The sequence below is a fragment of the Apteryx rowi genome, unplaced genomic scaffold (genome assembly GCF_003343035.1).
Source record: "Apteryx rowi isolate R43461 unplaced genomic scaffold, aptRow1 scaffold_97, whole genome shotgun sequence".
Classification (NCBI taxonomy): domain Eukaryota; kingdom Metazoa; phylum Chordata; class Aves; order Apterygiformes; family Apterygidae; genus Apteryx; species Apteryx rowi.
This window is the reverse complement of record NW_020451282.1, coordinates 1836737-1859620: the sequence shown is the minus strand read 5'-3', so window position 1 is coordinate 1859620 and position 22884 is coordinate 1836737. Positions and strand designations below refer to the sequence as shown.

The following is a 22884-nucleotide window of genomic DNA, read 5'->3' as shown; positions in this document are numbered from 1 at the left end:
GAGCTGAAGGCACAGTTCCAGGCTCCCAGCAAGCCAAACTAATTGGCAGCATTTGTCTGCTGGCTCCCAGCTCCTGCTGAGCCAGGAGTCACTGTGTGCTATTCAAAACTGGCTCGGGTGCTCTCTTTCACATTCATTCTAGATTGCTAATCCCCTTCACAATCACCTAGCGTATGAAAGTCCTTGTGGGTGGTTTCCAACTGATAAGATGAATGCTTGCTTTTTTTTTTTTTTTTAACTAAAATCCACATTTTGCATTATACTCCTGAATTTCATCCCATTTTTATTATTCCAGTCCTCTAGGCTGCTCAGTTCTTTCTGCACAATATTCCTATTCCTCTAAGTACTGACACTCTTTGCTAATATTATAGCATTAACAAATCTCATCCTCTCTCTCTCTGACTTGTGTCAACATCCCTCATGAAAATATCCAACGAGAATGTGTCCAAAAAACCCCAGGGACCTGTCCTCGAGTGCATATACTCTGAGAGGGGTAGGTATCAGAAACTGCCACTTATGTCAGTGGGAATTCTGTCTAAGGAAAGAGGAGGAGGTATTTAATATAACCATATTTTTTATGCAACAGACTTTGGTATTAATTACACTAATTTGGCAAAGTGCTAGTTAGCTGCCATAACACAAAAACAAGTTATAGTGTTATAAGCCAGCATCATTCTAGTTTGCTCTACAACTATGAAGCTGGAGTCTAAGGAATTACATGCCATGTGAGAGGTGTACCCATAAACATAAACTTCTAGGGAAGCATTTAACCCAAACAAGAAACATGCACCATAAAAGGCAGCAGTGGTTTGTAGAGAATCAGCGGGTCCCTGTGACTCCCTTTCCTTTTCCCTTTCTCTCCCAGTTTCCAGTAACTGAACTGAATTTCTGAGGAAGCTAACATGTAAATATGGCATCAGACAAGCTTCCTCAGTGTGTTACTGGGGCTGTGCAAGCTAGTGGCATTCTTTTAAATTCTTGCAACCTGCTTTCGGTTTCAGTGAAAATGGACAGAATTTGAAGGCTTTTTTTTCCTAAGGTGTGAGCCAAGATTAACAAGGCATAAGTCATGTCTAAGGAGGTCAGAGACGCAACTACATCAATATCCAAGCACCTTTTGAAAGCCTGAACACTGATACGTAGAGATGTAACTTGATATTCAAAATAACCACACATAACGCTTTACTTTTTGATTGCTCCCCATCATAAGGGAGCTCTTCAGCTAAACTGAAACAAGGATGGACATTAGGCTGGATTACCTGTCTGATCCATTCCATGCACATTCAAACTTGTCAAAGATGCAGTCATTCTCATAGAGGGAACACAGCTTGCTCCTAAGGTAATCATGGACCTGTTTTAGAGAAAATAACTGCTGTTATTTTTGAAAACAAAACAAAACAAAACAAAACTCCACAGCCAGTCCCCGACTCTCTGCGTTATCTCCCACATTCACTTTTACAATATGCTGCACAGGTTGGCAGCTCTGCAGAAGACAGTGGCTGTTAAAGGAGCTAAGCATACTTTCCCACAGGTCAGTTAGCAGCAAGGCATGGAGCATGCCTCATTCAGCAGGCTGCAGACCACTCCTCTTTACTTGTTTCCTGCTCAGGTGATCATCTCAATGCTTGCCTGATTCCCAAAGACATTTCACCAGCTGATAGCCTAAATGTGCTAATTAATGTGTGAGTAATGTAACTTAAATAGCAAAAAAAAAAACAAAACCAAAAATCAGCATATTCCAAGGTAAGTGGACTCTCACTTGCGGCAGAAAAAGAACCTTGCTCTACTTAAGAGACTCTACTGTATGGTATTACATACATTTGGATAAGGCATTTCAGAAGCCAAATACCGTACAAGCTTGCAGTTGCACAGGCTGTAAATTAGAACACTAATATGGTTATATCCTATTTTTCTGAGACTTGAAAACAACATTGCTAATTCTCACTTACAAATTTGGAAAGTGAGATTAACCAGCAGATCTCTCTTCTAGGCTACATACTTGTAGTGAACGAGGGTTATCATAAAGAGACAAATCTCACGTAAACTTGTTCAGTCCTTTGAATTTGATTAGCTTTCTTCTGGATGATTGGTTTCATTTCCCAAGGAAAGAATGAGCTAGAAAACCCCTTCCTACATGTATCTACTAATGCACTTTCATTCCTTCTAGCTGTTGTGGAAGCCTCAATCTCCAGTTGGAGCCTGTGAAGTAGCAGCTCCTCTGGAGAACAAAGTTGCGTGCATGACCCCCTGAGAGCACACAGACCCATCCGATGATAGCCTACAGGCCTAATGCTGGTCCAGCACAAGGAGGTACAGGTTCTTTCAAGTCCAGGGAAACCATTCCTGTTAACATCCACCTGAGCCTGGGTCTCCTGACTGCCGTCCTCTCAGCACATGCTCAGCACCCTCCTCTGGCCCAAGGGCTTGAACATTTCTTGTAGCAGAATAACTTCTATCAAGACCAGAGTAGGGACAATGACCTTTCACTCAAATTTTATTTAAACCAACACTATTTTCAATAGCTAAATTGTATAGCATACTAAGAAAACTTGTAACATAAGCTTCTTGTGGACTATAAATTTTAGTCATGGTTCAATTTTTAGAAATAGATGAATGAATCCTGAGCTATGTATCAACAGATAATGTCTGTCAGCTGAACAAAATACTTATACAGCAAATAACAGGCTAATGGTAGATGCAGATAAAGTATTTAACAATTAAATGCATTTACCCTCATGGTGAGTAATAGGTCAGAACACTTCCAGAACTGATGCAGTTTCTTGCACAGTCAGTAATGAAATACTTTCATTTTCTCTTTTTCTCTTTACTTAAAGCCTCAATATATTTTTTGCTGTTGCTTACACATCACTCATCTATAGCATGATTTTACCATACTCCCATTGTTTACTATTTTTTCTATTAGCAGTGTAATTCATTACAGACCTGAAGTTCTTTGCATTATCAGGTTTGTGAGCTCCCAACCCTTGGAAGAAATAGAAGGGCTGGATAAAGCAGGAGAAGGAAGCACAGATAACATTTGCCTCACTGATTGCTTTGACACTGTCATTTCTAGGTCTTCCTCTTCTCGTTCCCATTTCCAGCAGCCATCTTTGACCACTGCTATGTATGCCCCCTTTGAGAAGCGCGCCCAGCTGCTCAGCTTCGAGCTGTGCCTACAGCCCTTGTCAAATAGTATATTGTGGTTGCTCTCTGTTTTTTTATGAATTTCTTCAAAGCCTTAGCTCCTTTTTCTTGACTCGTTGTCTGCCGACTTTCACTATTGCCATGGACAACCAGATTGCACTGCATCTTGACCATTTGATTACTACACTTGACCACATTCAGACCTCAGAGCAACTATGAAAAACTAAACAAAAGAAAAAAAATCACCTTGTTTTTATGTTCATCTGCCACTATAGATTGAGGGTAAAAACAGACGTGCATTGTCTGCATATATTGTTCTTACCACACACAAATAACATCCCAATTCCAATCAAATTCATTCCTAGGTAATAGGAATGAATTTTCACATCATTGCACTGTGTTAGGTCAGTCCTTCATGGAATTATCCAGTCATTTTGTGCTCCAGAATAACACAGTGATAAGACTATATGGGGAGCCATTTCACTGGGACTGAATATTTAGAGTCAGGAATTGTGCTGATAAGTGACAAATTAGTCCAAATCTCTATACTATATGCTTTGCCAAAGTGAATCAAGCTACTATCAGCTATGAACTTGTTCACCTCCAGCTGGCAGGTTCTGCTGGGGTAATTCATCTGGGCAGCACGGAAAAGAGTCTCACGCTGGGCAGGGACATCTTGGCACCTGCAAGCTCAAGCTCTGGTCATTCCATTCTGTTGCTCTTTTGGTGCTGTCCAGTGCAACATGCTCTGCCTTTTTTTTTCTCTTTATTTTATGTGAGGCATAAACAGGAGAAAATCATGTTGAATCATTGCCAGCAGCTAACATGTTTCAGCAAGGCTCTAATAGCTGCTGTATGCAATACGATTCTTTTGGCCACAACACTGACAAGAAAATGCATGAGGAATAAAATTTTTTATGGCACTAAAACTGTACCCTGATAATGAAGCAGTGCACTTACAGACTCTGCTCTTTCTTACAACCCTATGGGGAAATCTCCTATTACGACTCCCTTCACGAATTTCAGTTAGACAATATCTGTGTGGCTACCATGCAACACATGAAATGAGAATTTTAATGTTTTTTTTAGTTATGAGTTATTTTAATGTTTTTATGTTTCATATCTATGTTTTGGTCATGGAGGGGTTTGCTGTTTTTACTATTACTGTTTGAATTTGGAAAGCTATAATGAATGGCTCTAAATAACCAAGAGCTTTATTTATTTATTTAACAGTTTTGTGTGAGCTAATACATAGTTAATTTATACACACCATCCTGATTATGTGGCTACATAACTCTGAAAATCTTAGATTTATTTGTTGCCTTCTGGTGCTTCTGCAGATACTTTTAAGAGATTTTTTTAAAAGAGTAATTTAAACTACTTTTTCTTTCTTAAAGAATAGAATTCATTTTGCAGTTGAAAAAGACCTAAGGTTGTCCAGAGGAGTTGGACTGTGTGAATGCTAAGCAGTCCTCCTGTGATATTGCCCTATTAAGGCCTCTGACCGACTTCTAGAGTCTCCTTTTGTCAGCTGCTTGTCAATGCATCTGTCAATGCTCTTTACAAGGTACTGGATAAGTATTTGGGAAAGAAAGGCAATCCACAGGTTAAAGCAAAGCAGCAAGAACACTTAAATTTGCAGGGGTTTATTATTATTTTTTATAAGCTTCTGATTGACTGCAATAATCAGTACTGAAAAATTATACTCATTTTCCACATCTCAGTGTGGAAATAACTTCTTAATTGGCCCCACTGCTGGGCGTCAGACTGATTTAAAGGTAGCCAGCTTGCTTCAAAGGTACCTACATGAGGAAGTAAAAGCATATGTCAAAATCAAGACAAACAGGTTGGCTTGACCAGCTATGTCTCTCCAAGGAGAAAGTTGCTTACTCCATTAGCATAAGTATAAAATAATATGTTACCTGAGTTCCTAAAATCTGAGATATGATTCTAGTATGTGAAACAATCTCCCCATTTTCCCCCCACCCTATTTTTACAGCACATCAAAATTTCTAACACATTTAATATTACAAGTACTATCATTTTCAGAACAGAAACAACTCTGTATTTTTAAAGGCATACAGGCTCAGACTTTCAAATGCTAACAGGAGATACACTACAGAGTATCCACTGAAAGGTAATGGATGATGCACTGGACAGCACTGGGGGCCCACTTTGTCTGCACAGTTTTAGCTAATAAACACCTCCAGCATTATTGATCTCAAATTTTGGTTGTTTTGACAAGTCACACTACCAAACTCTCAGTATGTGCTATTTTAAAAAAGCATCTTAAACACAGTTACTGTGAATTACTGTACCTCACCTGCCCTTACACAGATGGTAGGGGACAGAAAACAGGAATTATTCCAACACTTTTGCAGGACTGTCTCTATGTAAGCAGTATGAGCCAGATGAATGATATTTTTCCTATTTTGCATGTTCTTTTGTGTGTAGCTGAACAGCTTTTACTCATTGCATTTTCATAACAAGCATTTTTTGCGTCACAGACATATTTTTCCTTTTCAAGGCAGAGTCAAAAAAATGTAAGCTCAAACCTTTACTGCCAAACAGAGCAGATGTCAAGAGTGCAAATTCAGCGCTGGCAGGAGCCAGTGGCATTTTGTCTGCATAATATCCCAGTGAATTCAGGCAACCAGATGTGTTTCTCTGGCATTCACAGACTGCTGTGTCAGCGGTGATGTTAGGACTTAACAATAATCTCTTCTAAAATTAGGCCCCAAGGAGAAACGTACGGATGAAGTTTTAAACAAGTTCCCAAATGACGATGGCAAAATCTCAGCAGTTACAAAGGGAGCAGAATGAGAGGCAATGCACAGAATCCTTTCCTCAGTTTCTTTTACATACTAATTATGAAATGTGTCATTTGAAAACTGATGCCAAACTGAAGAGCTAATTTCCCGCAGTAGACACATTGCTTCTTTCAAGAGCCAGATCCACAGAGGATGTTACCCCGACTCCCACAGAGTTACAGTTCCTCACTGATGCTGAAAGCGTCCCTTTGCACTCTGCTCAGCGGATACTACTAGGATTCCACTATAAGGGCTTAAACCACCTTTTTCTCTTAACTATCTTATCCCCAGACTGAGCAATGAGAATGTTACAGAAAAGTTTAGTTTTTGAATAGTGAGATGTTTTTATATTGCTGCCCTTCAGGAAGTGAGAGATACCTACCTGGTACGTTTCTACAGGCTTTGTTTCCATGTTCAGATCCCAAACTTTGACAGTGAGGTAATCTCTTGTTAGCATGTATCTACCACTGTGACTGAATTTGACATCTGACACTGAAGAGATAATTTCTGAAAAAAATGATCTGTTACTGGGGTCTTCTGGTTCTTCATAAACTGTTTAAAGAAAAAGAAAAGAGAAAGAAATTAGAATTTTATAAAAGCAATGCTTTATTATACAATCTGTATTGTATATTTCTTGTGAAACAACATCATTCAAAGTACCAATCCATATGACATAGAATTAATTATATGCCCACTACTGAATTTATTTGTTATCTTTATGTAAAAATATAAGCTGCAAGCTTTGTATTTTAGAACATGGGCCATCAGATGGTCTTGAAGAAAGCACATGCGAAGACTCTGACTTCAGATGATGTCAGCTTAGAATTGATTTGTCAGAATAGCTAGCGCATGTGCAAGATGCCTTTCATCTGGATTGATGCCAAACAATTTATGGCACTACAGCAAAGAGCTGCTTCATCTAACATTGAAATATTGCCACTTTTGGATTCCAAGACTGAAATCTTTGAACTCCTTGGTGGCAGCCTAACACACAAAAAAATTGATATGTGCAGAATAACCTAAGGAAAATAAATTAAAGCAGTCTTCTTTTAAAACTGCTGGGATGATGTATGTCTTAAACAGAATTTAGCCAAGATTTTCCTTTAAGCATCATTTTATGCATTATCTTAAATACTGTGCCCACTGGCATTTTGGTTGGAGATACCCTGACGTGAGTGTGACACATGGACTTGGACTACTCACTCAAACCACCTTCACTGTGTCTTGAAGTTATTTATTTTTAGAGGCTGCAGCCCTGCTGATTAGAGAAGAGGTGTTTAATATTACCACACTTTATTTTCCCCAAAGCAGAAGAGCTTTCACTACCCCCAGTTAATTAAGTTACTACACAATAAAAGCTAAATAAAGCTGGAATTTTTGAGGGGAGTGTGTTATCTGTATTTGGCATCCAACACAACAGAGAGGAAGAAGAAATCTTTCAACGTGTAGCTTCTGATGGACTTAGGATGATGAAAAGAGGAAGGTGGACAACTCACCTGGAGCCTTCAAATAATCTCAGCTGTACTTAACCTTACAGCTATGGGCCAAAAGCATAATTTGAAGAAATTACATAACTGTGTCAGTTAGTTGACCATAGCTACACTACAACAAGGCAGTTCATCTATGGACATCTTTCTTGTGGTCCCCACATCCTCTCCCTAACACATAACCCAAATTTGGGTGTCCCTATCACATGAAAGGTAGACATGTAGCCTCACGATGGCCCTGGCATCCCTGGGAAGGATGGCTCCTCAAAGCCTTGCTTGGCTGCCAGCACCAGCTGGCCAGTCTGCAGGCTTCCGGCCATGTCTGAAGGCATTTGAGACTGAACAACATGAATTTTGGGGAGCAGTTGCAAATTGCAATTACCTCTTTCCTAAAATGTGAGCAAAGGAGAATGATTTACCAGTTGGAAACATGAACTATTTAGTCCATGGGCAATTGCTGATACTTCTGGGAAGCAGTGAACTCACTATATGCACTGCTTAACTTTTCTGGGTAATCTACTTCACATACGGACAAGGCAAAGGATCATGAAATATGGCTTGGAGTACCTCCATACAGGGGCATCTAGCTCTTGTAGCTAGCAGATTGGTCATCACTATTCAGCTGCACATAATAACAATACCTGATGGTTCACACTTAATCGGAGGAGTCACAGAATCACAGAAAGGTTGAGGTTGGAAGGGACCTTTGGAGATCATCTAGTCCAACCCCCCTGCTCAAGAAGGGTCACCTAGAGCACGTTGCCCAGGTTTGTGTCCAGATGGCTTTTGAATATCTCCAAGGAAGSAGACTTCACAACCTCTCTGGGCAACCTACTCCAGTGTTCCGTCACTCTCACAGTAAAGAAGTTTTTCCTTGTGTTCAGATGGAAAACTTGAAATGACTGGCAATAGTGGGCCCCACTTCGTCTGCTGCAAGTCAACTACTAAGCAAGGTTTCTTCATCTCTCCCTCAACAGCTTTCACTAACTCTAGCTCTGCCAGAGTCAGAGCATGAGGAGACCATAGGAAAGGGTCATGCTGGTTGACGTGAGTTAGCCATTAAATCATTATCTCTTACCAGGAGCTTAGAGCAATTCTGTTCCCTTTCTGCTGGCCTCTACACCTCACTTCTGTGATCTGAATCACCTCATACGGCGCATTTAGTAGAAAGTCAGGCTTTTTGGGTCCTTCAGTTGTCAGTGAAATCAGTAGGATTCTGCCCACCTATGTCTAGAATATTCTTTGGAAATTGGGAATTTGGTGGGTGTCATTTCCAAGTTTCAAAAGTGAGTGAAGAGAAGCTATTCGTTGAGACATGAAAAGGTGCAGAAAGTAGAACAACTTCTTGCTGTCAGTCAAAACAGAGTTTTTTGGGTAGTCCACTGGAATATTTTTCTCTTAAGTCATTTATCTATGACTGTGATCCAGACTGTTGAATGCAACAAGGTTCGAGTTTCCATCAGGTGATATTCTGCTGAAAGTTAAGGGTGAATATGTGGGCGAAGCATGAGGGATAATGCAAAAAAAATTATGGGCAATTTTCTTTGGGGATGTGCAGTGAAATGCAGCCAGGCATGCACATGAGAATAAGTTCTATATTTGAACATGCACAACACATCTAAATGGTAATGAACTACTTCAAAAAGGGGGAAAAAAACTTTTCTTTTCAGACAGACTGTAAATGAACAACTTTAAATAGCTCTTTAAAAATTTGCCTAGACATTCTGCAAAACAGATATTTTGTAATTATCCTGTCAGATTTTCAATAGAAGTCTGATGAGCACAAAGCAATTATCATTCCTCATACCTCTTCCCTTTAATCTGTCCAAACCATGTACTTGGCTGGCAGAAATTTCATCCTCCTAATTATGATGTGAAGTTGCTATTTAAACCAGGAACGAAAAAGAAAACCCACTGTATTACCCCTTCATTTACAGCTGAAATAAATTTTCTCAGTTATTCCAAATACAAGGCTCTACAAGTCTAATCAAACTCCCAATGATTAGAAGAGGAGCAATATCAGTACCTGGATGCTCTGCATTTTCTTAAGATGACCATTAATGAGATTAAACCATTTCATCCCTTATCTGCACTATTTAATGCTTTCCTGTGCTTACCACAGTGAGTATTGGAAAATCTTACATTAATTAAACTGCAGAAGGAAAGGTAACGGCAGCAAATTTAGTAGCAGCAATTCTTTGCAGATAGCTCAGCACAGGCAAAGCAGGAAAATTGTTATAGGAAACTGAGGAGCAACTCCCAGCGTTACAGGGAAAGCTCAGCAACTAGTAGCATATGCCTGAACAACTAGAACAAGGCATTGGCCTAAGGAAATGAAGGTGAGATATACCATCCTAGGCTCTTAGCTATCTCTGGTTTCAGCATTAATATAATGGTAGGTGTACACTGCAAAAAGGCATAATCTTAATTCAGTTTGGCAAATGGAAGCTAGATAACTGGAGACAGAACAGTAGTGAAGGTGATAAAACTTTGATTTTTGTTCAGACAAGCAATACAAATTCAACCCTGGCCTTTTCAAGCTGATAGGAGATGATATGGTAATAGCTCACCATTCGCTTTATTTCCACGCATATTTTGAAGTTAGCTAGCAAAATCTGATTTGCCAACATGCACTGAAAACACAACTTCTGTCCATTACGGTTTCAACTTACCCTTTGAAGGCTGCTCTTACACCACAGGGCAACCAGCACCAAAGACGTAAGAGACTTCAAATCTACCTTACTTTTCTATATCTAAATAGATCTTGTTGGACTAGAATCTGGAAACAGAACTTTGCTGAGATTCAGTTAGAAAGTCTATTGTATTCCTCTATTAATTTCTTGATTAACTTTTTAATAACTAACTTTTGTAATGAAAAAGGGTGTTAACTTTCATTAATATTGTTCTTGAAAACCTTTTCAGTGCTAATTATATAAAAGATATAAAACTATCTGTCTAGTTGCAAGCTAATGAACATAGAAACCACAAATGCTGTGGTGTACTGAGCTTTCATGTGACACTGCTCAGACTTAAATATGGCCTTGACAACAGGAACACAGAAATGCCGTGGGATTACGGAGCGAAGTCGAGCGCGTCTCCAAGCACAGCCAATTCTGCAGCAAAGCCTCGCAGGAAGACACCATTCCTGCTCCTCACTCCACCGGTAGGGACATGGCTTAGCTGGGAAGTCTTGGTAGAGAAACAGAAATGCTCAACACCCTTCTGCATGGCTTCCTGCTCACAGCTTAAAAAACAGGGTGGCTTTTCACAGAAGTAATTCCAGGCTTTGGGGAGAAGGATGGGTTGGGTGAAGGATACTTGCCAGAGCACTGTTTCCCTGAATCCTGAAGAAAATCTGCCACAAAAAAATACGCTGCTTCTTTCTTAGAAGGAACTGCTATCAGCTGAAAATCAGTCCTGCCTTTTTGTCTCTTATTTAAAAAGATTAAGTAAACCTCAATGTAGAATTTCTCTGACCTAATGCAGACATGGAGACTCTCCTTAAAAACAGTGCATAGAAAAGGCACTTGTAAGGTGTGTATTTATCATGCAGAAATAAATGCTGATGCCTAAGGTTAAAAATAAACAAACAAAAAAAACAAACAAAAAACCCAAAAACCAGCTACAGTGGGCCAGAAGGTCCATCTCATGCAGCTTCCCTTCCAGACACAGGCCAAAAGCAGATGCCCAGAGGGAAGTACATAAGAGCAGTGCAAGTGTATAGGATGCTTCTCCCAGGATTCTTCTGGCTCTCAACAGGTGGGTGAGGTGTTAAGTGATGCCACCGTAATTTCCCCTTTGTTTTAATATGGGCTTGATTCCATAAATTTGAAAGGCACACACCTGGGATAAGACACATCCAATAAAGAAAAGAAACCCTCTAATCTTCATATTAAATTCCAAGCAAGAAATAAAGAACTAAGGGCTGAAAAAAATTAAGGGTTGCTCATTTGAATTTAACTCTGACCTTTCTCACAAATCTTGTTTCTTAGTTTTTTACTAAAAGCCAAAAACTTCTGATAATGTGCAGACTGGACTTTCTCACTCTGCTCACCATACACCACACAAACTACGAGGGACATGGGATGCAAGCCCACGCTTTCAAATCCTACTTCAGTGGTCTGGGGAGAGACCTCCCAGGAATCACTGATACTGCCTTCTTCTTTGGCATTGCTAGCTACCTTTCAGTGCAAAACAATATACAAGTTTCCCAAATACATCATTGCGGCAGATTAGAGAGGGATATCAGGCAGCTCGGAACACAGGAAAATGATATATCAAAGAGCACTGATATTTTAGGAGTCACCCAACCATCATCCCAAGAATAGGCAAAATGTAACTTGTGCCTCAGAAAACTTAATAAAAAAGTCATGTTCCCACAAAAGGCTTTTTTCTCTTTGTTTTGCTGAAACCATTTCCAAGGATGTACATTTCTAAGGGAGTCACTGGGATCTCTAGACTGCAGTACCACTGAAAATTATTATTTTGTTTGCTGGGCTGGGCTTTAATCATTCAAGGGAGTAAATTCTGGCATATGTGAACTTTAAAAAAAAATAATACTAAAAATGGTTCATAGAGTGGGTGCAGTATCACAATCCAATATAGCACAAGTAGTCCTGTATTCCTCTCAAAATCATCTCAACAAGGAATATTCATGATATTTTATCATGAATTATATTAAAGGACCTTGGCTAATGATATTTTCAACATTTACTCCCATTTTTCTGTTACCTTCATACTTTTGATTGGATGAAATAAAACCACAAGCTCCTCAGAGTACTGCTGCAAAGCAGATGGTTCCAAAATACAAACATGAATAATGTTTTTCAAAGCAAAAAGAAGAATGATCTATTTAAAGAAAAAGCAATAACAATATCTCAGATAATATGGGGCAGGTGTTAGAAAAGCTATCTATGTAATATAATGAAAGTTTATCTGAAGCTACTTTTTATTTTCTGCAGGAATTTATAAGTGTATAATGGATTGATGAGATAAAAGAAATGTCAACTATATTCAATTATACAAATGTTTCATTGCTTTTAAAAGCAGAAAACTGGAGTATATGCTTTAACAAAAATCTGTTATCATGGCCTGAGCTCTTGATGATAAATGCAAGGTTTTCTATGAAACATCAGTAAACAAAACAGAGAAAAGGAGACAGCAAGGGAGAAGACCATGATAATACCTCATGCTCCTAAGGCACAAAGATACAAACCTTGGAATTTCTCTTACTGCAGACCAAAAGTGGGTCTATAGATAAAAACAACTTTTTGCTGTTACAGAGCCAAATAGATTTTAAAAGAAAACTAAAGATGACTCATGCTTACATATATTTTAGAACATGTGATTCTCTGAAAAGATGGAAAAAACAAAAACCTCTAAGATGAAAGGAACTCCGCAGAGCTGTAAAGAAATTTCATCACTCATAGGATGAGCCTATAAGCTGCCTAAAAAGTCATTCCTGTTAACAGAAAAACAAAGCTTCTTCTCGGGCTACTTCCTTTCTGCTTAAGAACAATAAAAACTTTTAAAACATTTTTCTAGGGGATGTTGTTTATAGTTGGTATCCTGCCCTGAAAGCATCTGTTCCTACAACATTCAGAAACAAATGGATGAAAAAGTGAAACTGGGCAACTGGCTCCTCATTGCTGGCTCCTTCTGTTGGTAACAAAATGTATCGTAGATCTTGAAAAGATAACGATGACTGTATTTTAAGGACTGTTACTTAGACTGAAGTTCTCAGAAAATGGGCACCATGAAGTAACAGCTCACTTTTCTCCTCCAAGGACAGCTACTGAATGTAGAAAGGTCTCCAGGAACTCTTGTTGAAGGCTCGCAGCTACGAATGGGTAAAAGGGAGAGTGGGATCACTGTGGAGGGGGTAGGCTGCAGCGGCCAGAGCCAGGGAAGGTCATGAGAAGAATTTTCCTGTTTATTATCCAAGCATGCATACAGTTTGCAGTTATGCTGAATTAATGACTTTTTTACATATAACCTCTGGCTTACACTTCCATAAGCAGAATATATGTATTTCAATTGGACCTAGAAATACCGGTAGTGGATTAGGTAGTATCTCACTAGGCTCGAAGTTTTATAAGCACAGAAAACAGATGCAGTCCCAGGCCAAACACTTTATCTTCCAAATTAAGCGCCTCTTTCATTTCAGATCCCAGATGAAAATGACTGCAATATCTGATTAAAATGTACCGAAAATGGTACTTTGCAATGAAAAGAATTTCCCCCATCTTCACAGACTAGCCATAGCAATTTGTAAATTGAACATGAACCAATATAATCTCTTTCTAGCTGATAAATAAAAATTTTAAACATATTTTTTCCTACATCTATGGCTATAGTAATGAAATCTTTTTGAGAAAATATGATCCTAAGCTGAAAATTTTGCAAATGATTTAAACATACACCAGTATGAGGTATATTTATGTATACTGTTGAATTTCTTAAAAGTCCCTAAAGACTATTTTCACAGAACTTTTGCAGTTAACATCTGGTATTTGTGTACATGTTGAAAAAATAACTGAGGTATTAATTATCTTTGCCTAACTATAAGCTATTTCCAACTGAATGATATTTTATTAAATTTAATTGCTAGCTTTTGGTACAGATGTCACTTCTAATTCCATATATTTTTCCAAGACAAATTTTACTGGAACATTTATGCCAATTCATAGTTACCATACTGGTAAATCAATTATACAAAACCACAAAGAATTATCTTATTTTTTGAATTCTTAAAAGAGTCAAGAAGTGAATGGGCAACTGATATAGCCTACTTGGGTTTCCAAGAGGATTTAATCAGATCCCTCATAAAGGCTCACAGAATAAACAACTACTGAATAACAGGAAAGGTTCTAGGCTGCATAAGTAATTGGATAAGAGATGGAAATGAAGAATAGGAATGATTCATTTTCACACTGGAGAGGCTGTCAGTGAGATTTTGCAGGGTTCTGTGCTAGGGCTCATACTGATCAAAATAATTAAAATTATGACTTGAAAAAGGAAGTAAATAATGGGCTGAAAAAACTTGCTGATAATACCAAATTACTCAACATAAAAAAGACTAAGAAGAACTGCAGAAGTTTTCTGTGGTATTGAATGGCTGGTTAATAAAATGGCAGAGGAATTTCAGGTAATTAAATACAGAGAGAAACACTCAGAAAAAAAACCTAGCTTTACACGTTGACAGATTCTGAACCCATTTTTACCACTCAGGACATCCTGGAGTTATCACTGATCTACAAAATGCCCAGTAGTGGTCAAAAAGCAAATCTAATGCTTGGAATTAGAAAGAGAGAGCAAACAGAAAGCATTATTTTGGTGCCATTTAGCTTCAAGATGTGCTTACATCTTGAGCTACGCATAGCTCTGGTCTCCTCTCTAAAATGGCATTGATCTGAAGAAGACACAAAAATGAGGAATAAAAAAGATCAGAAGTAGGGAGTGACTGAGATGCGGGCTGTGACTACACAGACTGGGACTCCTCAGCCTAGGAAATACCACGCGGAGAGGGTTGTAATTATGAGTGGCACGGAGAGGATGAATAGGGAGCAACAGTTCACTTTGTCCACTGTCTCTTCCACTCAACAAGAAGGGTCACCAGATGAAACTAGAAAGGGGTACATACAAAACGGACAGGAGCAAACGGTTCTTCACACTATGCCTACTAAAGCTACAGAAGTCATTGCTAAAAGATATTTGAATGGTAAAATTATACACAGGTTCAAAAGCAACCGTACAGATTCAAGGGAAGAAAACCCATCCACTTGAGCACTGTCAAATGTAAAGAAGCTAGCTCTCTCTAAAGTCCCTGAATCCCAAGTTTACGAATGCAAACTGCCAAGGCTGAAGATTATATTTTTGCTCTGTTCTTATATTTCCTGCTGATGTGGCTATCAACCACTATCAGAGCCATAATACTGTGATAAAAGGCCCTCTGGTCTGCCCCAGTATAGTTATTCTTACACACTGCTTATAATCTACTTTAGGATTTCATACTAAATAGCTCCCAAGTTCATTCTAAGTGAATCAAGAGCAATTGCAAAAGTGTCTCTGAAATTCATGGTCTCTTTAAGATGTATTACCATCATTGTTTATGATAATAGGTTGATTTACTATTATTATTTACTTTATCCTTCACTATCCGTGAATGTTTTATTGTCTTATATTAAGCTAATCCACTCATACATTCACCTCCCTCAGAAATTCTTTCATATCAGGTTTGTTTTGCTAATGTGAAAATCTTACCTTCCTGTTCTACATTAATACAAGTGTTTGCGTACAAAATTTTTTGAATCTACCTTAATATGCAATCAAACACACAATTATTTGATGACATGAAGTAAAAATAACTAACCAGAATTATTTAACAATGTTTTACATTACTGTAGCCCAAGCACTCTGTAGTTGCTCATCCTGTTTTAAATTTAAAAAGTTACTAGCTTTTTATATTCCAGTAAATTAATTCTGAGCGCAACTCTTCACGCCTTGTTCATTTACATATTGTTTTCCTTCTTTGAATAAGGGCAAGTTTCTGAAGCTACCCCACACCTCGAGCCTGAAATGCCACCTACAGCAAAGCACTCCCTTATCCAATGACCCATTATTAAAACCAGGTTTCTCATCCATACCCCTAGAGAGTGTGACTTCTGAAAGTGGAGCCTCAAATCAATATTTAAGAATCTGTTTTACCATCTGCAGTGAGTCGCTGCAGCTCGTCGCAAACCCCAAGGGACAGTGCATTAGCGCTGAAAGGCAAAGCCAGATCAATAGCTAAAGATCAGCGGGTGGGAGCTTCACTACTGGGCTGCTTATGTTAATGTAACTTTGCCAGTGAGTTTGTTAATAAAGAGAAATGGTGCTAAAGACATCGAGGAAGTGAAAATATGTGAGGGCAAACTGGAAGATCAAGCATCGTTAAGCCTCAGTCTCACAAAGGCTTATGTGCATGTTTAACGCCATGTATTGTGAGCAATCCCATGGAAGTTAATGGGACATAAAACTATTCCTTGTGTACAGCAAAATACACGCATAAGTCTTTGCGATCTTGTTATAAGGTTAGCAATAGATGCTTTTTTCCCCTAGTAAAACAGCATCTTGACAGAATAATGTTGGTTTCAAGAGACAACAAAAAGCAATTTTTGTTGCTATTAAAAAATTAAGCAAACAAGACAGGAATTTTAATAGACTGAATAATTAAAGCAATCTCTCAGCAATTATTTGCTTTATCTGTGTGTGTTTGCAGGAGAGGGGTTAATGAAACACCTCTTCAATAATAAATCATTTACCATCGCTTCAGGCTTTTCTCTTTCCTCTTACTATTTGATAGCTGTAAGTACTTAAATAAATTTTTTTCTTATTCTGATTTAATTTTAACATATTTTATACAATTGGAGGAAATACTATATAGATACAATCCTATTTCTGTAGCAGCACTTTCTAATTTTCATTATCCATGTTTTAAATGTCTTTATTATACACTCATCTAAACTGAACAGAACAGAAGCTTTGGAGCCAATGCTTCAGGCAATCTCATACCAAATTTCAATCGGATTCCCACACAAGGAAGGAACCTTTTCAGGATCCAGTTTAGTATGTGTGAAATTGTAACAACAGATCTTTAGTGACAGTCATAATTACAAAATTATCAGGATACAGGCACATTTTTACTGATGATATAAAACCAGCAATGAATATACACCTTTGTTGCGCCTGCTTAGAAAATAAATCCAGAATTAGGCAAAGGAGAACAAGCCTTTATTAAAGCATGGGATCAAATCATTATGGAAGCTCAGATAAGTTTCACTGCTGTCACATGAAACCTCACAGATTTTGCCTGAAATGGACATTACTGTGATAGTGGCCTCTCCTGCACAAAGGGAGAATGGCTGGCTGTCTCTCAGATGACAACCTGACGTGAGACCAGATGCAGCAATAAAAAGCATATTTTAAATGTAAAGCTTAGATAAAAGAAAAACAAGTTGTCTCTTTTCTAGTTGTACAATAAGCATCATTCATTTGGAAAGGTCAATATTAATTAGCAAATCCAGCAGGGATGTTCTGTCACAGGCTTTCTGTGCATCTGGTTATTCTCTGTTTCAAATGAAGGATAATCCATATTCAGTTAGAGGTCTGAAAGCTGTCTCATCTCTGCAATTGCAACCTCCCACAAAAGGTTAGTAAATATAATTCATTTTAGTTTTAAAATTTAACATGTTCTAGCAGGCTCTCTTTGATTTGTGCTTTGACTACTTCCATGGTTCTGAATTCTTAAGTTTAAAACCAAAGATGATGTCCAAAAACAGTAGATAACCAAACTCAGTTAACTGCCAGGCTGATAGAATAATGGCATTTATCCTAACAGAAGGGTTGACACTTCTTTCATGTCTGAATTTCAAATAAAAATGTAGAAAAGGGCTCTCAAGGAAAAAAATGATACCACCACATCTTTGCGTCACAAACCAAACCCAAAATTTACTCTGCTTTGCTCTGAAGTTCAGTTTATACCTTTAAGATGTTTGTTATCCATCCTATGGCACTGGGGAAGGCATCTGCTGAGGTGTTTTGCCCCTTCTTTGGAAGAGTCCAGAGAAGGTAGATGTTAAGACTGCCTGTCATCTATCTATACATGCTTCACTAGTCAAACGCTCTCCAGAAAGGCACACAACAGGCTTTGGATTTGCCAGCTCATTTTAAAGCTGGCCAGTGCTTTTAGCACATTGGGAAGTGCATGGAGACAAAAAGGTCCTTGAAATGGTCCGTTTGAGTCTCAGCTGCTAGAAGCTTGTCAAGTGTGAATGGAGAATCAAAGACATGAACTGCCTGCATTATGTACAAAGGTTTGTGTTTTAAAGACCACCACGGCACTCTTGGTGGAGCAATAACCTTGAAACTGCAGCTTTTCCTTCTTCCTTTTTTTTTCTTTTTTTAAGCAAACTTTGCACATGGGTAATGGATAATTAGAAATAGTTTTTTAGTCTACAAAAGCATATTAAGAAATAAACGCCAAAAAAAAAAATCCATAAAGCAACATACGTCATTTAAGTAGATTACATCTTCTGAGGCAATATTTTCTGAAGTATGCAATGACTTTAAGATATTAATGATGTTACACTGAGTATCAGTGAGGGTTATACTCTTGAGTCACTTAAATTTCCATGTTGCAGAAATGTGTGGTTTCCATTTACCACTTAATAATTCTGAGTTTAATAATTCCGATGAACTACTGAAAAAAGCTTTTCATTTCTCTCACATGCTCAAGCTCACTTTTCTTTAACTGTCTGCTTTATCAGATGATTTCTTGAAGCAGTCATATGTACCTATCTAGTCTATAAACTGGAAGATGGATATTATCTTCATTCACATTTATAAGGAGCATAATAATAGCAACACAAGATCAAACCAAATTAGGAACTATCAGTTAATTGAACACTTGTGTTTTATAGTGCTATAAGTATTCTTTTAGTCAAAATGATCCTACTGCAACAGTATCATTTTGTTTGTCTTCTTCATTATCTGAATCCCTTTCATGAGAATTTCAAATAGTTTTGGAATTAGCAGGGAAAAGGGAGTTCTTTTATTTCTTGGATGTTGCCAGCTAACTGCTCTAACGATGACACTTTTTCAGCTCTTACTACCATTGTTTCACTACTGCCACAGATTTCCAGTATTCTGCCTTCTTTCTACATTGCATTGCCATGCATGTTGCCTGAATAACAGCACAAAGGTGGCCTTCAGGTGTTTTACCACGTAGGGCAATTTTTAAATACTTTTAAATGAAAGCTTCCATATTATTTAAATTAACTGCCTATTTCTTCCTGCTTGAAACTGACATTCCAATCCGTTTTAAATCTTTACCCACAACCCTGCAGATTGCTGGGAACGCCATGTTATTCCCATCCCTCTATATTCCAAATAAGCAGAGACACGCATCTCTTCTTTTCTCCTACTCTCCAGAATATGTTCATGGAATTCTCTCCCACTACTTGCAAAGTCTGGTAATAACATGGGACAGTATTATGTATGTATCTGTTCTGCTGTTACAGATTAGGCTTTCCTGTATATCCATTTGTAATGGCCAAACATGTTTTGTTTCCGATTGCTTGCCCAGCATTTGATGATCTATTAAAGAGAAAATGTTATAAAGAACCAGTCTCCATTGGAAAAACAATGCATTTTATCACACCTTATTGGTATCTTATGACGATTTAAAACTCAGCTACTGACCTGATACTGATACCTGATGCCTTATGGATGGATTTGGTGGCCTAAGCCCATTTTTCTACGGGACAGAGGTCCCCATTACAACTCATCCACAAATTGGCAGCTTGCTAATAAATCTCAGCACAGGCACCAAGGTTGAACAGATATGGAAGCCTCTTGTCTCTTCCATATCAGAGCCATGAAACTTTAATAAGGGAAACCTCGCAGTTTTGCTATCACTAATCCTGAACAGAGAGATTGTGCCACTGAGTTTAGCAAACCAGTCAGCTGCAACTGACTTTAACCCAACTGTAGGGATTTGGGTAACAAAAGGGGCTTAAAAAGGAGTAAACCCCAAAGTTCACAACATATGCTCAACATCCAGGTGTTTGCACAAGTGTTTCGTTGGACCTTATTTATCCCTAAAAACATCTAAACCTATTAGTGTCAGAACAGCATTTGAAATACAGATCATAGTGATAACAGACTGAATGAAGAAAGTAGGATTGTGTGGCAGAAAGTGAGGCTGCACAGCGATCACAGTCATAGCTGTTTTAGCTAAGAAGTAGAGTCAGTTATGGGGAAGGGTATGGATGCGAGTTGAGCTAGGAGGGTAGGGTACTGATCACACATGTGCACCATGTATAAAACAAGTGCTAAGAGGAATCTGATTCACGGGGAAGGTACTAGAGAGATGATCCTGCAAATATTTGATTCCCCTGTTTGTTTTTTAAAGCATCTCCATTTAGCTTGCTACAGGCTTTACATAATTAGTGTTGCATACCTCTGAGAGTTATATTCAAACCACTTCAATCAGCAGTATTCCTTGTAACACACTGGAAGGTCTACCATTACCTTATCAATTTTGTATTGCACGTGCTCTACATACTCAACTTCTCAGTGAGTTTGACTTGGGTTCAGTGCAGCAATGCTACATTAAATGGCTATTTTCTAAATCATAGATCTGGAAAATAGGGTTTAATGAATGACCATTAGACCTTGCACTCCCTTCTGGCATAAAATGCCTTCTTTTTATCCAGAGTTACTGTATTGTCATTTTAAGAGGTTATGATTGGCATTTGGCACTGAGTTACAGGGGCAAGGATGCCTTATTAGCAGGAAGAAATGAAAGTATTATGGAACAAAACAATGCAAGTGGGACAGGATAACTCACAACAACGCCCCAAATTGTGTCATGCTCCCATTTCACTCCATGGAATTGAATTTCCCCTGCAAGTATAAGGGGATACAGCTAACAAAGGTAAATTGCCCAAAAGGTTTTTTTCTATAATTGGAGATCACACTGTAAGAGGTTTTGAGTATGCCCATTTCTCCTTGCAGCCAGAAGGTCTAATCAAAGGCTCTTTACTACGTCTACTCCAGTAAAAAAAAAAAAAGTTTCTGTGCTAAGCATGTGCATGACTTATGTCTCACTTAAGTCTTCAAAGTTTGGGGTTTTTTTTTCCAAGTAATAAGACCCATGTACCTCAAAAGGTTGAAGTGGCAATTGATTGATACGAAAACCTCTTACACGCTCTCCGAGCTAAGAGAATTCCTCCTACTTTCATTCCCAATGATTCAGCATAGCCAAGGAAACTGAAGAGCAGATTCTGCGAGATGGAAGTGTCCTAGAAGCACCTGGCTCAAGCAGAGCCACCATGTTCATTAAGTTCTCAGCTCCTCCTAGGCAACTGTCACACGACATAATGCCTTTGTGTCTTGTGTTTTTCAGTCTCAGAAGATCAGGAATAAACAGGTTGTTTGTGCAAGGCAAAGTGCCCGGGCTTGTCAGATTACTGTTGGGAAGAACCATATTCTGTCTTATCTGTACTATAAAGAGTCGATAGTCAGACAGTATGAACATACATTTCCCTTCATCCCTTATTTTGAGAACAAAGACAATGTCATGTTTTACTTCCTTGCTCTTATGAAACCTTCAAATAGGTCCTGGCATGAATTGATGACACCTTCTCTAAATAGGTCTCAGAGGCCACATGAGATCATATTAGGACAAGACAACACCTTCTGTAACAGCACAGTATCATTTTTTTGAGTTGCTAAATATTAGTTATTGCATTAACAATTTCCTATAGTGAACAAACACATTATTGAAAAAATGCATTTGGGGACTGGATGAAATTTTCAGAGGACTTCAATGTTTTTGAATCCAGAAAATGGATTCAAAATTTTGAAGGCAGTTTGAATGACAAAATCTACTTGCTCCAGTATTCAGAACAGTAGCTGTGTATTCAAAACAATATGGTAATCTGCTTATTTCTCCATACTCAAAATATTGCTTGGGAATCATCTGTCTTTCGCTAGACAGCTGTAGTTTCTTCACTGATTCCTGCAGTAAGACTCACAGGAGGGACCAGTCATAGAAGTGACCATTTTCAAGTGCATAGAAAATATTCGTACAGAGCAGAAAATTTTCCTGCATTTTTTTTGCTGTTTTCTTTTCAACTGTGCCCACAACTAAGAAGCTAACACACTGGGTGGCATGCACACGTACACAAGCTGCCCATTAATAATGACCCATTAATGACATGGGGAGCAAAATGTAGGCAGGGACTTACGCTTGGAATGTTTGTCACAGAGGGCTGATGCTCTCATGTCGCAGAGTCTCAATGATCCTTTGCTGCTGCTGTAGACAAAGAGGTTGCAATGATGGGGATGAAACTCAGAGGCTGTAATCACTTCTGTCAGGTCCTCCATATTGGCTGGCTTTATATCTACAATGTCTGAATAAAAGCTTCATTAAGGAAAATGCAATTGTTCGCAGGTAAACCATGACTCTCACCACTTCTTGAAGGAAGTATGTTTATCTGAATGTCCATGCGTTTCATACTTTTAGATAAAGATACACTCATTTGTTTGGCAGTAGGGCTTTTTTTAAATTCCATATCTGCCCCATCTAGACCAAAGCCATCAAGAGTCAATAACAGCTTTACAGCAGATGCCATTAGTAGGTCAGCTGCCCATGCTGTGCAAAAAGGATGACAAAGAAATGATATTTCAGGGGCTTTGGAATTCTAGTTTCCATTAAAACCAATAGAGAGCAGGTAGTTATATCTCCTGTATTTCCCTGTTAATTACAACCAGCATTATTTTCCCATAACTACTATTGAAATTACTGCTTTATTTGAGATAATACTGATTGACAGGGAACAATGCACAGCTCAGATCTGCTCCCTCTGGTAAGGGTTTGCTGCCTTTTATGATCATGC

The 22884-nt window shown here is 38.4% G+C and overlaps 1 protein-coding gene across 2 annotated transcripts in view; it reads right to left on the bottom strand.

Moving 5' to 3' along the window:
• The window catches only part of PPP2R2C (protein phosphatase 2 regulatory subunit Bgamma), a 208568-nt gene that overhangs the window by 8246 nt on the left and 177438 nt on the right, over positions 1 to 22884 (bottom strand). For both annotated transcript variants that reach the window (XM_026054833.1, XM_026054832.1), the window contains 3 exons: positions 22234 to 22398; positions 6337 to 6506; positions 1260 to 1351 (listed from right to left, as the gene is read on the bottom strand). In XM_026054833.1, coding sequence (XP_025910618.1) covers positions 1260 to 1351; positions 6337 to 6506; positions 22234 to 22398 — 427 coding nt within the window. The remainder of the gene's footprint in view (positions 1 to 1259; positions 1352 to 6336; positions 6507 to 22233; positions 22399 to 22884) is intronic.